The sequence below is a fragment of the Pteropus medius genome, unplaced genomic scaffold, assembly GCF_902729225.1.
Source record: "Pteropus medius unplaced genomic scaffold, Ma_sr-lr_union100, whole genome shotgun sequence".
Classification (NCBI taxonomy): domain Eukaryota; kingdom Metazoa; phylum Chordata; class Mammalia; order Chiroptera; family Pteropodidae; genus Pteropus; species Pteropus medius.
The window spans coordinates 7,769-21,992 of record NW_024346238.1 but is presented as its reverse complement, the minus strand read 5'-3'; the positions used below and the strand labels follow the sequence as shown (position 1 = coordinate 21,992).

At 33.1% G+C, this 14,224-nt stretch overlaps 2 protein-coding genes across 2 annotated transcripts; both read right to left on the bottom strand.

Moving 5' to 3' along the window:
- Window positions 1-3,839: 3,839 nt before the first annotated feature.
- Window positions 3,840-4,808, bottom strand: LOC120613068 (olfactory receptor 10AG1-like). The gene has a single exon (XM_039875704.1). It carries the CDS (start codon window positions 4,806-4,808, stop codon window positions 3,840-3,842), a length of 969 nt encoding a protein of 322 aa, XP_039731638.1.
- A 7,330-nt stretch (window positions 4,809-12,138) lies between these two features.
- On the bottom strand, window positions 12,139-13,104 carry LOC120613082 (olfactory receptor 10AG1-like). The gene has a single exon (XM_039875711.1). The coding sequence runs from the start codon at window positions 13,087-13,089 to the stop codon at window positions 12,139-12,141; it is 951 nt and encodes a 316-aa protein (XP_039731645.1). The 5' UTR covers window positions 13,090-13,104.
- Window positions 13,105-14,224: the final 1,120 nt, after the last annotated feature.

Genomic DNA, 14,224 nt, shown 5'->3' with positions numbered 1-14,224 from the left:
CACTGAGTTTTTTCAGAAGTACCATCCTGAATTCTCTGTCATTTAAGTTGCATATTTCTATGTCTATATGCTTATTTTCTGGAGATTTTTCTCTTTCTTTCTGATATGCCTTGTCACCTTGGTTGTATCTGATGTTTAATGGCCCATTTCTTTGCCTGGGTATTAATGGAAGTGAGTTCTGCTTTTTTTTTTTCCAGATAGATTTATGATATAAAGTTCTCTCTTTAGCCTGTTGCAAAACAGGAGCTTTTCTTTTGGTTTCCAGTAGGTGGCATCTAAGTATTTTGGATCCCTGCTTTACATACAGTCTTTATAATGCTTTTATTTTTTTTTTCTTATTGACGTTTAATCGCACTCACTACTCTCAGTCTCAGTCCCTGACAGTGTTAGTGATAGTTTCGGTAATGTTTGCTCAGATATGGTGTTCAGTCTCAGAAGATATCGGGGAAGAGGCCCTCAGGGTTGAGGTTGGGGGCTGCGGCTCAACCTCCGTGTTGCAACTGTGGCTGATAAAAATTGTGTTGTTTTTCTGTCGTCCCCGTTTCCTTGCCTTCTGCCCCGATGACTGAGCCCTGCCACCGGCTGTGTGGAGCTCACAGCACACCCAGGCAGGGCTGTTCAAGGAAATTACAGCAACTTCTCCCCTTCCCTCTTCCTACAGGAGGCTCAGGCAGCTGCAGGAGGCAACTTCTTTATTACTCCCAGTCCACCGCCCAACACACGGAGTTCTGACCTGTAGTAGCTCTTATGCACAGATCCCAGGCTCAGATGTGCTGCTGTGCAGTTTGAGAGTATTTTGTTGAATTTTAGATGTTCAGCTTATTGTTGTTTCAAGGGACGAAACGACAATAAGAGATCTGGAGACATCTCTCACTCTGCCATGTTTCTCAAAACCTAATAATCTGATTTTCTTTTTAATCTTTTAATGTCATCCTTTGAAAGAAAAAGGATGTTAATTTTGGTATAATAAAATATGTTTTAATGAATTACATTTTTGTATCTTTTTAAGAAATCTTTATCATTCATCACAAGGATTTTCTCTTATTTCTACTAGGACATTTTTAGGTTAGTTTTTACATTAAAATCTGTGAGTAATTTTGAATTGATTTTTAAATATGGTGTGAAGTAAGTTTCGATATTTATTTTTTGCCCATATAGATATTTAATTGCTCTTGTACTATTTGTGGAAAGGCTTTCCATTCCCCATGGATTGTCCCAGCATCTTTGTCAAACTTAGCTTAAGATATATGTATGCATCTTTTTCTAGACTCTGTATTCTGTTCCATTTTACTATCAATTTATTTATTTTTCAATTCCCCACCGATTTTAGTGTAGAAAATTTATAGTAAGTTTTGAAGTCAAGTATGGCACTTCCTCTAAATTTTTTGGTCTTTTATAAAAATGTTTTGGCTCCAATGTGTTCTTTGCATTTTTTACAAAATTTAGAAGAGGTCTATCAATTTCTAGAAAATGTCTGCCAGATTTTTTCATAGATACTCTATTAAATGTATACAGATTTTTGTATAGAATGGACAATTTGACAATATTGAGTATTTCAGTCCATGAAAAAGGTTATTTTCCACTTATCTCAAAATCTCTCAGGATTTAATAGTTTCATAGCATAATTCTCATTTTGTCCAATTTTTCTAAATATTTCATATTTTACTAAGTATATTAAATTGCTTTTTACATTTCCCATCGCAGTTGATCTCCATGAATATATCAACAGTTAACATCAGTTAACATTTAATGACATATCCTTGCTGAACCCATGTAATTATTTCAGTGGTTGTTTTGTGGATACCTTAAAATAATCTAGTCAAATAGACATAATGCTTACCAAGAGGGGTACTTTTTTGTCCCTTGCAATTGTAATTTATTTTTTCTTACCTCATTTGGATTTTCTCAACATGTGTGTATAGAAATTGGTCAATTTATAAATATTTGAGCTCTTCTTAAATATCTTCTTTTTCATTGCTTTTCATGATTCTATCGTATTCAGAAAAGATATTTTATGTAATTATAAAACTTTAAAACTTACAAACCCTGTTCTATGAGTCACCATATTGGCTGTTTGTAAACCCACCAGTAGCTCTTGAAAGGGTGCATGTCATGCATTATTGTGAGTAATATTGTCCAGATTACCTATTTCCTTACTGTTTTATTTTTGAAGTTCTACAGGTGAATGAAACATCGATGAGAAGATTTCTTACTATGATTGTGAAACTGTCAAGTAATTGTTTTAAGTGTTAGTTCCCATATTTTGAGATTCTTATTTTAGGTACATGGAAATAGATGATGTTTACGTTTTCCAAATAAATTAACACTGTCATGTAAATGAAATACACCTGTCTATCTTTAGTGATACAGTAGCTACTCAAGTTTTTTATGCTTACTGTTGGCATGGTAAAGTTTCTCTATCCGTCAATTTTTACATTATCTATATATTTTAGCTTTAAAATTTGTTTCATGTAGAGAGTACATATTGTAGTCTGGCTTTGTAATCTAGTTTTTGCTTTTTAATTGTAATGTTAATAAAATTAACTTTCAATGCATGCATGTGTATTGGCAACTAGCCATGCCATTTTTGAAAAATTTTTGCTTTTCTTTGTCTCCTCTTATGTCGATTCTCTTTTCTCTTTTCTACACTATTTTGGATTAGATTTTTTACAATTCCTTTTTATTTTATATATTGACCTTATCATGCTTGCTTTAAAAATAGCTTATACATTTTAAAAATAAATAGTCTACTTAAGTTAATTATGTGACATCTTATGTACTTTAGAAACCAGTTTCAAATATTGCCTTCAGGAGAGGTGTTCTAAAGGAAAATAACCAAAACATCCTGCCCTGCCCTCACACGTTCCACTGTGAGAATTCTTTCTTAATTCAAATGCAGCAAATAATGACTGGTCTTTCCCATCATTCTGTGGAGTCAGCAGAGCTCAAACTGCAAATAAGTTAATATTTTATGTTTATAAAAACTACTTATTGATATGCAGCTCTGTGTTCATTTTTATTTTGGGCCCATACATGCCATACCTGCTCTCGACACCCAAGAAATCAGGCTGAACTTAAGAAGTCCATCTTTCATTGTGTTAACATGACTAGGGGAATCCCCTAAACCACACAGGATTTCATGTCCCTTTATCTCTATTCTTATTTCTTTCTTCTCCTCAAACTAGATTTCCAATATGTAATGTTGAATAGAGAAGTTTAAGGTTATATATTTTAAGAAGAAATAAGATGTTCATATGTTGACGGAACATAGAATTTAGATACTAACACTATTTACAGCAATACACACTATCTTTCCCACTACAGCACAATATTTCACAGTTTCAGTATTCCATTCTGATAGACTGTCTGATCTTGTGGGGAGAAAGCAGCTCTAGAGGTGACTTTGCTTAAAAAACATTAAACAATAACCCCCCTCCCCAATATTTTTATCAGTACCTTCACACAGAATTTAGGAACATCTTATCTATGATAGGTTCGATAATCTCTTTTCTGAGATAAATATATGAAAATACATTTGTTAAAATTGGATAATATTATGATCTTGATGTCATCAACCTTTAATGATGCCAATATGTTATTTCAAATATTTCAATACATTGGATTGAGTCTGGAATTAATTTATTGAGTTTGGAATTGATTATTCATAAATTTATTTATTGAGTTTTGAATTAGTTAATTAAAAATAAGAGCAGAATTAATTTTATGTGAGATAAAAATATGAGACTTCCTATGAAGAGTAAATGATTCTTACCTATAGTGGAGAAAGACCAAAATTAATTTAGGGAAACTGTGATAAACAAGAAACAAATTTTAGTGAGTTATATTTTAGAGTCCCAAACAATCCATTTCAGTAGGATTTTTCTCAATGCAGCCATAACTTCTTTGTTTCTCAGACAATATATTATGGGGTTAAACACTGGTGTCACAGTGGTGTAAAACAGAGAAAGAAATTTGTCCATTACTGTGGAATGACCAGACTTTGGTCTCAAATATGCAATGACACCAGATCCAAAGAATAAAGCCACAACCATGAGATGGGAAGAACAAGTGGAGAACGCCTTGGCTCGCCCAATTGCTGATGGCAGCTTCAGGATGGTCAAGATTATTTTCACATAAGATCCAAGAATTAACATAAAAAGAATTGCAACAACTACAACAGTAACCACATCAATCAACATCTCCGTCATAAAGGTGTCCCCACAGACAAGCTTAAGTACTGGAGGTACATCACAGAAAAAGTGATTTAACTGGTGAGATCTACAGAAAGGTAGAGAGAAGATCTGATAGGTGAAGCCTACATGTACTGAAATTCCAGTCATCCAACAGCCAGCTACCAATTGAACACACAGCCTGTTGTTCATGATGAGAGGGTAGAGCAATGGGTTGCAAATGGCCACATACCTGTCATAAGCCATAACAGTTAAAATAAAGCAGTCTGTGGCTCCCAAGACCAGAAAGAAATACATTTGAGTTGCACAGGCCAGAAAGGAAATTTTTCTGTTTTGTCTGCAAAGATCTATTAACAATCTTGGAACAGTGACTGACACATAACATATTTCCGAGGAAGAAAAGTTCCTAAGGAAAAAATACATGGGAGTCTGAAGGGAAAGATCCACTTTAGTTATTATAATTATGAAGCTATTTCCCATCAGAATAATCACATAGACTATCAGAAACATCCCAAAAAGAAATCCTTGGAGGTCGGGAACATCAGAAAAACCAAGCAGGATGAAACCCATCGATGCAGTGTAGTTTCCCTGGTGGGCTTTTTGTCCTGTGCATTCCATATAGGAACAAAATGATTCCGAGGCTTGAAGGTCACTTCAGTGCACTGAGCCCAGTTGCAGAGAGGGACACATTAAATACACGGTTTCAAATTCAGTGATCCAGGATAGATATCCAGTGTTTCCGTTGGTTTTTCATTTTGGAATATATTTCAAATTCAGAAGCCTAAAATTGCAATATGTAGAAACAAAAGAAAATCTTTAACTGTCTTCTTCCTGTTAACATTAACAATATAGATAAATGAATAACATAGTCAAACCGAGAGCAATAAAATAAGAGGGAAGCATGCTGGGTGGCCTGGTCTCAGGATTAGAACTGCTCTCAGGAACTTGTGACCTTCTCTAATTAGAAATGTACCTCCTTCCTGATCATTCTGGTCTCTATTTGCTTTCTCTTTGTATTTTTTTACAATCCATTTATGTGATGTTTACATGTTAAGTTTTATGTTTCCCTGTGAACTTCATCTCAGGTAAGTGAAGGGCAAAATCATCAGACAGACTCCACTGCAACCCCAGGTCAGGCCAACCCTGGCCAACTTACTTGCTGGGAAAGACTTAGACAAAAATCAGAAAATAAAGACTATAGCCTTGCTCCATCATAAAACACTTTTCATTTAATATAGTATAGAAATTTATATTAGTAACCACATGTCATCACAAGTCATATGTCCACTTGAATTTTAGAATATGAAAAAATATATAAGATTCCATTTTACTATGTCCTCATCCCTCATGGTGCCCAACAATCTTGACAGTTCTCCTTATACACTGAATTTTTGGCATACTTTAGGAGAAATTAGGTAAGTTTAGGCATTTATGGGAAAAAAAAATGTGTAAGAGAATTTGATCATAAAGTTCACATCTGAAACCTGAAGAAATATAAAATCAACCTTTGTATACTTTTGTCTACATATAAATATGTATATATTAGAATATCTAATTAATATATAACATATTATGAATATAATATATTAAGTCTAATACACATTTAAAATATCTATATTTGAATTACCATTAAAAAACAGGGTGCTAAAAGCAGTGTAGATTTAGCCTAATCAACTCCTTAAATAATTAAGCATTTTAGGTCAAATAAAGTTCAGTCTCTCACTCACTGTACTGGGTCCTACACTTCACTTTTGCGATTTCTAGCCAGCCTTTGTTAACACTAAATAGTGAACTTTGTCACAGATTGGCATACTTCAAAATCTACACTGTCCTGAATTTTGAAGTTTCTCCTCCATTCCTAATTCCAAATTAATCTCTTCTTCCTACAGAATGAAACTTCCCTTTCTCCTGTCAAGACCCCAGTTCCTCTTCTCTCTCACAAATCACAAAGGAGTGAAATAATTTACAATTTCTACTTTGTATTTCTTTCTCCTATACTCCTTCCTTCGTTGTTCAGTGAATCCTCTATTCTGACATTGAAGTTGATTTTTCACAGCATATCCTAAAGATAAAATTTACCTTTTAGCTCACCTCTTCTGTGGTTCAAAAATGTCAAGTAGAGGGATCAAGGACCTGGGACATTTTGGATTCAAATAATATGTTGTATAACCTGAGACTGAGGGCACTTCCCGAATCTTCTCCTTCCATCTCTATTTTGGTTTTTCTGGCCTTTCAATCTCTTTCTTCTCCTCTTTTCACATTTAGTTTGTTATTTTCTTGTTTTATGTCTTAAAACTCTCATGATTTCCTGTCACTTCAGAAGTTATCCCTGGTGAAAAACAACTGCAACAAAAAGATAACTGAATTTTCAGTGTTTCAGATCTATTTGATGAATGGATCAGGAAATCAATCGATATATATTTCGTAGTATAGATTGCGGTTTATTATGGATAAATACTATGTATGTGTTACATAGAAAATATGTTAAATGCTAAGATGTTGATGGTAAGCGCTATGAGCTCAGTTTCTGTCTTTACAGGCTAATGGTGAATTCAGACAGATAAGTCAGGTATAACCCTAGAGTGTGCGTTATGGACATAGAGAGAATCACAGGTGTTACGGGAGCAGTAGAGAATCTCTTAAGGAAGCAACATCTACTCTGAGATTTTGTCTGATCTTAGAGTCAGATTACTGAATTATTTTGTTATTTTTATGTTTAAGTAAACAAAATAAAACGTTTCTCGGGATAAAGTAAATGCCCTCATATTTTATTTCAGTTTTGTACACAAATAGCTACTTGAGTGCTTAAACAGATGAGTGGTTTATAAGTATTTCCATCAGGAAAATTTAACTTAATTTCACTTCTCACTGACCCAAGAACATGACATTGAGTGACTTTTCATGGAAATTGGTTCTAGTCTGGTAATATTTCCTTATTTAAATCATCAGAGCTTAATTTTCCTTGTTTGAAAATAATGCATTTTAATAATAATATGTACCTCAGAGAATTGTTTTGAGAGGTAAGTTAAATGCTTGATGTATAATAGGCAGTTGCAGTTCTATTAGGCATTGTTATTAGGATCATTATCATACTTATTATCATGCTTATTGTTTTCATCATTACTGTTTTAACAAATCTTTTCTTTTCTTTTTTGAGCTTTGCTCATCTTTTATCTTGCCCTAGAAGTAGCCTTTTCTGTCTAGGAGAGAAGACAATGTCCATGGAAGTGTTTTGTCAAGAATACTGAGCTTAAAATTAGTAAACTATTCTGTGCTGTGTAGATAAAAATCTGCAGCAATACCTGGAGAAAAAACACTCTAACTTACTGGGCTTTTATTTTTAGTTTTTTTCTCTTATATATTCCAGTCTCCTGTACTTTGAGGACACAGGAAAAATAGGCTTTGTTATAAAGATATAAGCAAAATTAAATAGAAAAAATTAACATAAATTCTATTTTATATACAAAAGCTTCCTCAGAGATAAGCAAATCTAATTTTTCTTCCTGAAATTGATTTACACTCTCCATTAACTGTTAATGGTATTTTTCTCTTGTAACATGGGAATTTCGGTTCCTTTACTATCTTTTCTGTTTTTCTTAAACAAACATAATATAGGGAGTAAAGAGGCCTGATTAATTAAAACTATTTTTTATTTTTAACAATTTTTTAACATTTATTATATATTAACCACCTTGTTAATGACTTTACCTGCATTGTTGCTTTTATTACATTCTGAATGAAGTATGCACTATTAATATTCACATTTTGCATAGAGCTGGAAGAAGAGAGAAGTTAAATAACTTGCCCAACCTTAAGAAGGTTGTATAACCTCACTGACTTCAACCTTGGCAGTGCAAAGCCAGCGTCCATATTCTTCATCAGAATTCAATGGGCTTCATACAACATTCAATAGAAAATATTATTTTTAATTTAATATTCTGAACAGTATCAATAAAGTTAAGAAATATAAAACCACAACATCAAAGTGTTTTTCTGTCCATTTTATATTTCTTTCACTGTTATAAAAATGAAAGACTCATTGCTTATGGATAAAGTCTGTATATTTTAAGTTCAGAAGATTTATCTCTTTAATTAATCTGATTGGAAGAAAGAATTTTCTTTGATGACAATTATTAAGTTGAAAAATAGCACACTATTTTAAAATAAGTGTCATAAAATCATTACTGCTTACCTGTTTATTTTGTGGAGAAACCACTGAGTGTTGCTTCTTTTACACAGACTATGATCTATATAATAGAAACCTCTAATTTAACTTATTCAAGTATCCAGTACTGCCATTTCTATTTTTCCTGCAGCTCATATTTCACTTTAAAATCAGTGTACCTTTGGTAAAAATAGCCCCATATTTGTTGAAACAGCATCTTTTATCCACAATGTGTTGCATCTTTAACTCAAGCTATTTATCAAGTGGTAATTGAGAAATGAACCAAGGCCATGTCTGGTTAAATTAGCACTGCGTTGAAGATAGTCTCCGAGGGATACAGTCTGAAGAGGACTATTCTCCTGGCTACTCCTCTCCATCTTTCTCTCCACCTTCTCCTCATTTGGAGAGCAGAAACAATTCCCCTTCGGAAAAGGCTGTACTAAGACATTCACAGTCTTCGAGTTGGTCTATAGCTACATATGAAGTCTGAGGATACTAAATTTGCAATTGTTAAACACCATTTCTTAACCTCAAAGACTGTAATCTGGAAATTATCTAGAGTTCATGCATCTTCTAGATTGTTTATTTGTTAAGGTTGTCTCTTCCTCCCATGATTTATATTTTTTAGTTACAGACATTTACATAAGAAAAAAATGTGTCTGGACAGGGGATATAGTATACCAAGTCTCAAGGTTTCTCTATCAGAAAGTGAGGATGGGAAAATGACATTAGAAGGCTGACTTTATATTTATGGCTATAAATTTTTTGGTAAAGTATATAAAATAAGTATTGCATGATTTTAATTCATTTTAATTAAATTTCTTAGGGTGATATTGGATAAAAATTATGTAGATTTCAAGCATGCAATTCTATAATACATCTTCTGTCTATTGATTGCACTGTGTGTTCATCACCACAAGTCAAATGTCCTGTCACCATATATTTGACCCCCTTTACCCTTTTCTACCTACCTTCCACCTCTTTTCCTCTGGTAACTATTAAACTGCTGTCTGTGTCTATGAGGTTTTGTTGCTTTGTCACATTTATTTGTTGTTTTCAGTTTTATATCCCATGAATGAGTGAAATCATATGGTTCTCAACTTTTTCCATCTGACAAATATTGCTTTCCTTGATATTCTAGAGATCTATTTGTATCGTCAAAAATGTCAGAATTTCACCTTTTTTTGGCTGAATAATATTTCTTTGTATATATGTACCACATTTTCTTTTTGCTTCCTTGATTTGAGGATTCTTTCATTTATAATTCAGTGCTCTCTGGCAGTCATTAATTTTTACTATGTCTATGTTTACAGTTTTAAATTTGTCCATCTCTGTATCTTTTGTTACATCTCTAATTTTAGTTACATTTAAAGCACTGACTCTAACTATTATATATTCTGATTTTTTTTTGTTCATAAAAATTGGTGTTTCTATCAGCAATTAAAAATGATTTGGCTGATTTTGAAATTTTCTCTGCTAGATGCTATCTATTTTTTAAGATATTTAATAACAATAAGCAAAGATGAAATGTAAGAATTTTCTTTGCTACGTAGTATTACATTTTCTGAATAAAAGGTTATGCCTTGTGATTTACATATCACATTCTCTTTATAATAAGTGAAAATTATATATAAAATGTAATATATAAATCGGATATTATTTGAAATGCTGCCACTGTGAGGAAATCAATATTTTCTTCTAATACAGAGACTGATGATTGCCAGAGGCAGAGGGTAGGTGATGGGCAAAATGAGTGAAGGTGGGGAAAATTTACAAACCGACAGTTATACACTCACTACATAAGTCACAGTGATGCAATGTACACCATGGTGACTCTAGTTAATAATACTGAATAGCATATATGAAATTTAAGAGAGTAGATCTTCAAAGTCTACCTCATAAGAAAAGAAATTTTTGTAAATATGTATGGTGATGGATGTTAAGTAACCTTATCATGTTGATCATTTCACAATATGTAGAAACATCAATTCATGTTGTACATCTGAGACTAATATAATGTTATAAAGTATTTTTTGTTCTACATATTGCATTCATTTTGTAATAAGACCAAACAATAAATAAAAATACGAGAAATAAATTAGAAATTATTTGAAATCCTACCACTGTGAGGAAGTCAGTATTTTTGTCTAATCCACACCCTCCCAAATATTGTGCTATGAATGAGCACCCAATACCGACATGCACATGCAAAATTTTATGTGAAATTATGGACTGCTATTTTTTGTTTTATAAAAATGGAGTTGTAATTTATACATACGTATACATTCTTTGTCATATATCAAGACGCTTGTAATGCCTTCAGAGAATGAAATTTAAAACACTATCTTGAGAGGCCCTGAAGGATTGTACGGTATAGATGTTCTCCAGTGTCTTAATAATATCACTCAGAGTGCCTTTTTGCTTCCACTTTTCTTTTGCTCTCGAAAAAATAACTTAAAAAAAGCTTTTAACAAACATATGTAATATTCATTTTTGGCTAAATGTATTTATACCACATGACATTACAGTGACACAGTTTTTTATTAAAAGGATAAGTATTTTGATTTTATATTCAAAAGAAAAAAATGCCAAATTACTGCACAAAAAAGAATACAGAATTTATTTTTGTGATTCAAATAAAAGGACATTAAGGAAAAGACTATTTATATGGTGTATTACTTTCTTTGATCTACTGTAATAAATTACTATAAATTAAGTGGCTAAAACAATAAAAATTTATTCTCCCTCATTTCTCAAATCCAGAGTCCAGAAAAACAGTGCTGGCCAGGTCTCACTCCCTCCAACAGAGGATCATTCTTTCCTTCTTCCAGGTTTTGGTGGATCTTGACCATTCTTGATTCTTGGCTGCATCACTTCAATCTCTGCCTGTATCTTTACATGTTCTTCTCTGTCTCTATAACTGTTTTATAAATTCTGTGTTTTCTGCTTTATAGAAACACTGGCCATAGTATTTAGTAACCACTTTAATGATGGATGACTTCATTTATTTAATACAAATGCAAAAGACTTCCCCCCACCCCCCTCTCCCCCGCCCCGGCTCACCTTGAATAAGACTACATCTCCAGGTTTTAGATTTACATATATTTAGAGGCCAACATCAACCCAATACACATCGATATGGAGAGTTAAAGTGAAAATCCAGGAAACTTCTAAAACTAAATTGATATTCTCAAAGTGAAAGCTACCATGGGGTGGAATGAGGTTATCAGAGGACAGTGAGTGTTGGGATAATAGAGGAGGAGATTTGTGGTCTTAAAATGCCATGGACATCAACAAAATAAAAATAAGAAAAATGTAAAATAAATACTAAGATTACCCTGCTTCCACCATCTCAGCTGCTGCTGGATTTTTGCATGGCAAAGTCAAATCAGAGTACAGAGGAAAGTTTTTAAAGAAATCTGAAGGAATGGGAAGATTAAAGAAAATATATTACAGAGAACGAAGAGTCATCTCTGGTTATATAATACACCTAATTAACCATCATCGTATTCCTGAGGCAATCTTTTACCTCACTAGTTCACAGTGAGAGGAAACAGGAATGTTCAAATTAGATTGTTACAATGGTGATAATTTGTGTTTTGATTACAAAGAAGCCCCTTACTTAATCCTATGAAACTAAGGCCCTTTAAATAATGTGAGGTTACTGTGATGATATTCATCATCATTATTTAGAAACATAGACATAAAATTAGATGTTTCTCTGTTGTAGCTACATTTACAAACTCATAAGAATGTCCTTTTCTGTAATTTCAAGTCTTTGCGTCATTGTAATAACTTACTTACTAGTTTTCTCAGTGCCATCATGATGTCTTTGTTCCTCAGAGTATATATAATGGGATTCAGTGTTGGGATGAAAACGGTGTAGAAAAGAGAGATCACTTTCCCAGTCCCTTCAGATTGATTTGGTTTTGGTTGCAAATACGTGATAGTAGCTGTTCCATAGAATAAGATCACAACTATCAGGTGAGAAGAACAGGTGGAGAAGGCTTTCGCTCTTCCGCTGGCTGATGATATTTTGAGAATGTTGGCAATAATTTTTCCATAGGAGACAATGATCAATAGAAATGGAACCATGATAAATACCACTGCAACTAGATAGACTGCGATCTCATTCAGAAATGTGTTCCCACAAGCAAGCTTGAGAATTGGGGGGAGGTCACAGAAGAAATGATTAATCCTGTTAGACCCACAAAAGGGTAGAGAAAAAATCTGACATGTTTGCCCAATTACAACTGGAACTCCACTGACCCAGGAGGCAATGGCCAGCTGGACACAGACTTTGTAGTTCATGACCAGCGGGTAGTGCAGAGGGTTACAAATAGCCACATAGCGGTCATAGGCCATCGCTGTCAAGAGGAGACACTCTGAGCCTCCAAACATAAGAACAAAGCACATTTGTGCAGCACAAGCAACCAAAGAAATGTTTCCTTTCTGGGTCAAAAGATCCATGAGCATTCTTGGGATAGTGACTGTTACATAACAGATTTCTAAAAAAGAAAAATTGTTAAGAAAAAAATACATGGGTGTCTGGAGGACAGGGTCAATTCTTGTTATCATAATTATGATGCTATTGCACATCAGGATAGTCAGATAGATGACCAAAAATATCCCAAAAAGAATCCATTGGCTATTGGGAATATCAGAAAACCCCAAAAGAACAAACTCCGTTATTGAAGTCATATTTGATTTTTCTGTTTTTAGTTTGTCCTTCATCTGCAAATATGGTAATTTCAAATTGGTTATTCATTTATATTCTTGAACCACATTTTCCTCTTCTGATAACTGCATTAGGTGCATGAATGTATTTCTATAATTTCTAAATTCATATTCACTATCACTGTGCTCTGTTTCTAGAAAATGAATTTTGAAACCTTATAAAGGAAGTGATATACATTTGAAATCAGTACAATCAATAAAAGCTGACATATGTTTTTTATACATTGAGGTAATGATACCAGAGAAAATGAGAAATGTGTATTCTTACTTAGATCTTATTTTGCAGAAGTAATTTCTAATTATTTCACCGCCATAAAGAGTGAAATTACGGTACAGGGTTTTGCTACTGCATTTGTCTGGATTCATCAGTTTTGTTTGTTTGTTTGTTTGTTTGTTTGTTCATTTTTTTACTGAATTGATTGATTTATTACACCTTCTTTCAATTTAAACTGTTTCCCTTAAAGGTTTTGTTTAATTTTTATTAAAATGTGTTTTAAGTCCCTACATTTATAGTCTAATGAGAATCAATTTTCTAAGACCAATTTTCTTAGACAAAATCTTTGTAACGTAAACTTTCATTTATGTTAAATATGGAAACCATTAATCCCAGCATACTGTTCAATAATTTTCCCTATTAACATCCCCATACAGTGTATGATAAACATCAATTAACTTTAACTCTGCCAATAAATATGACTCTTTTACCCTAATATTTTTTTACATATCCCTCCATTCCTAAGTAAGATTCTAATGTCATATGGTTCCTTTGAACCAAATACAAATTCTTTTTTCTATTTTCTCTTTGTCATTTTTCCTAATAACATGTAACTTTGATTAAATCCAATTATTATTTAACCTGGTATGCGAATAACTGGAGCCTATGAATTAAACTTACACACATACACACGCGCGCGCGCACACACACACACACACACACACACACACATACACTATCTTGATTCACTTCATAGTAATGCCATTCAATATCAGGCAGTGTATACTGTTTGACAATTTCCACTATACTTTATTAATATTTGTTCTCTAACTTTCCAAAACAAATATACAACAAAGATTATGTTTTTTATCTCATCACTCTGCTACACACGTCTCTACCTGTTAACACCAACATTTG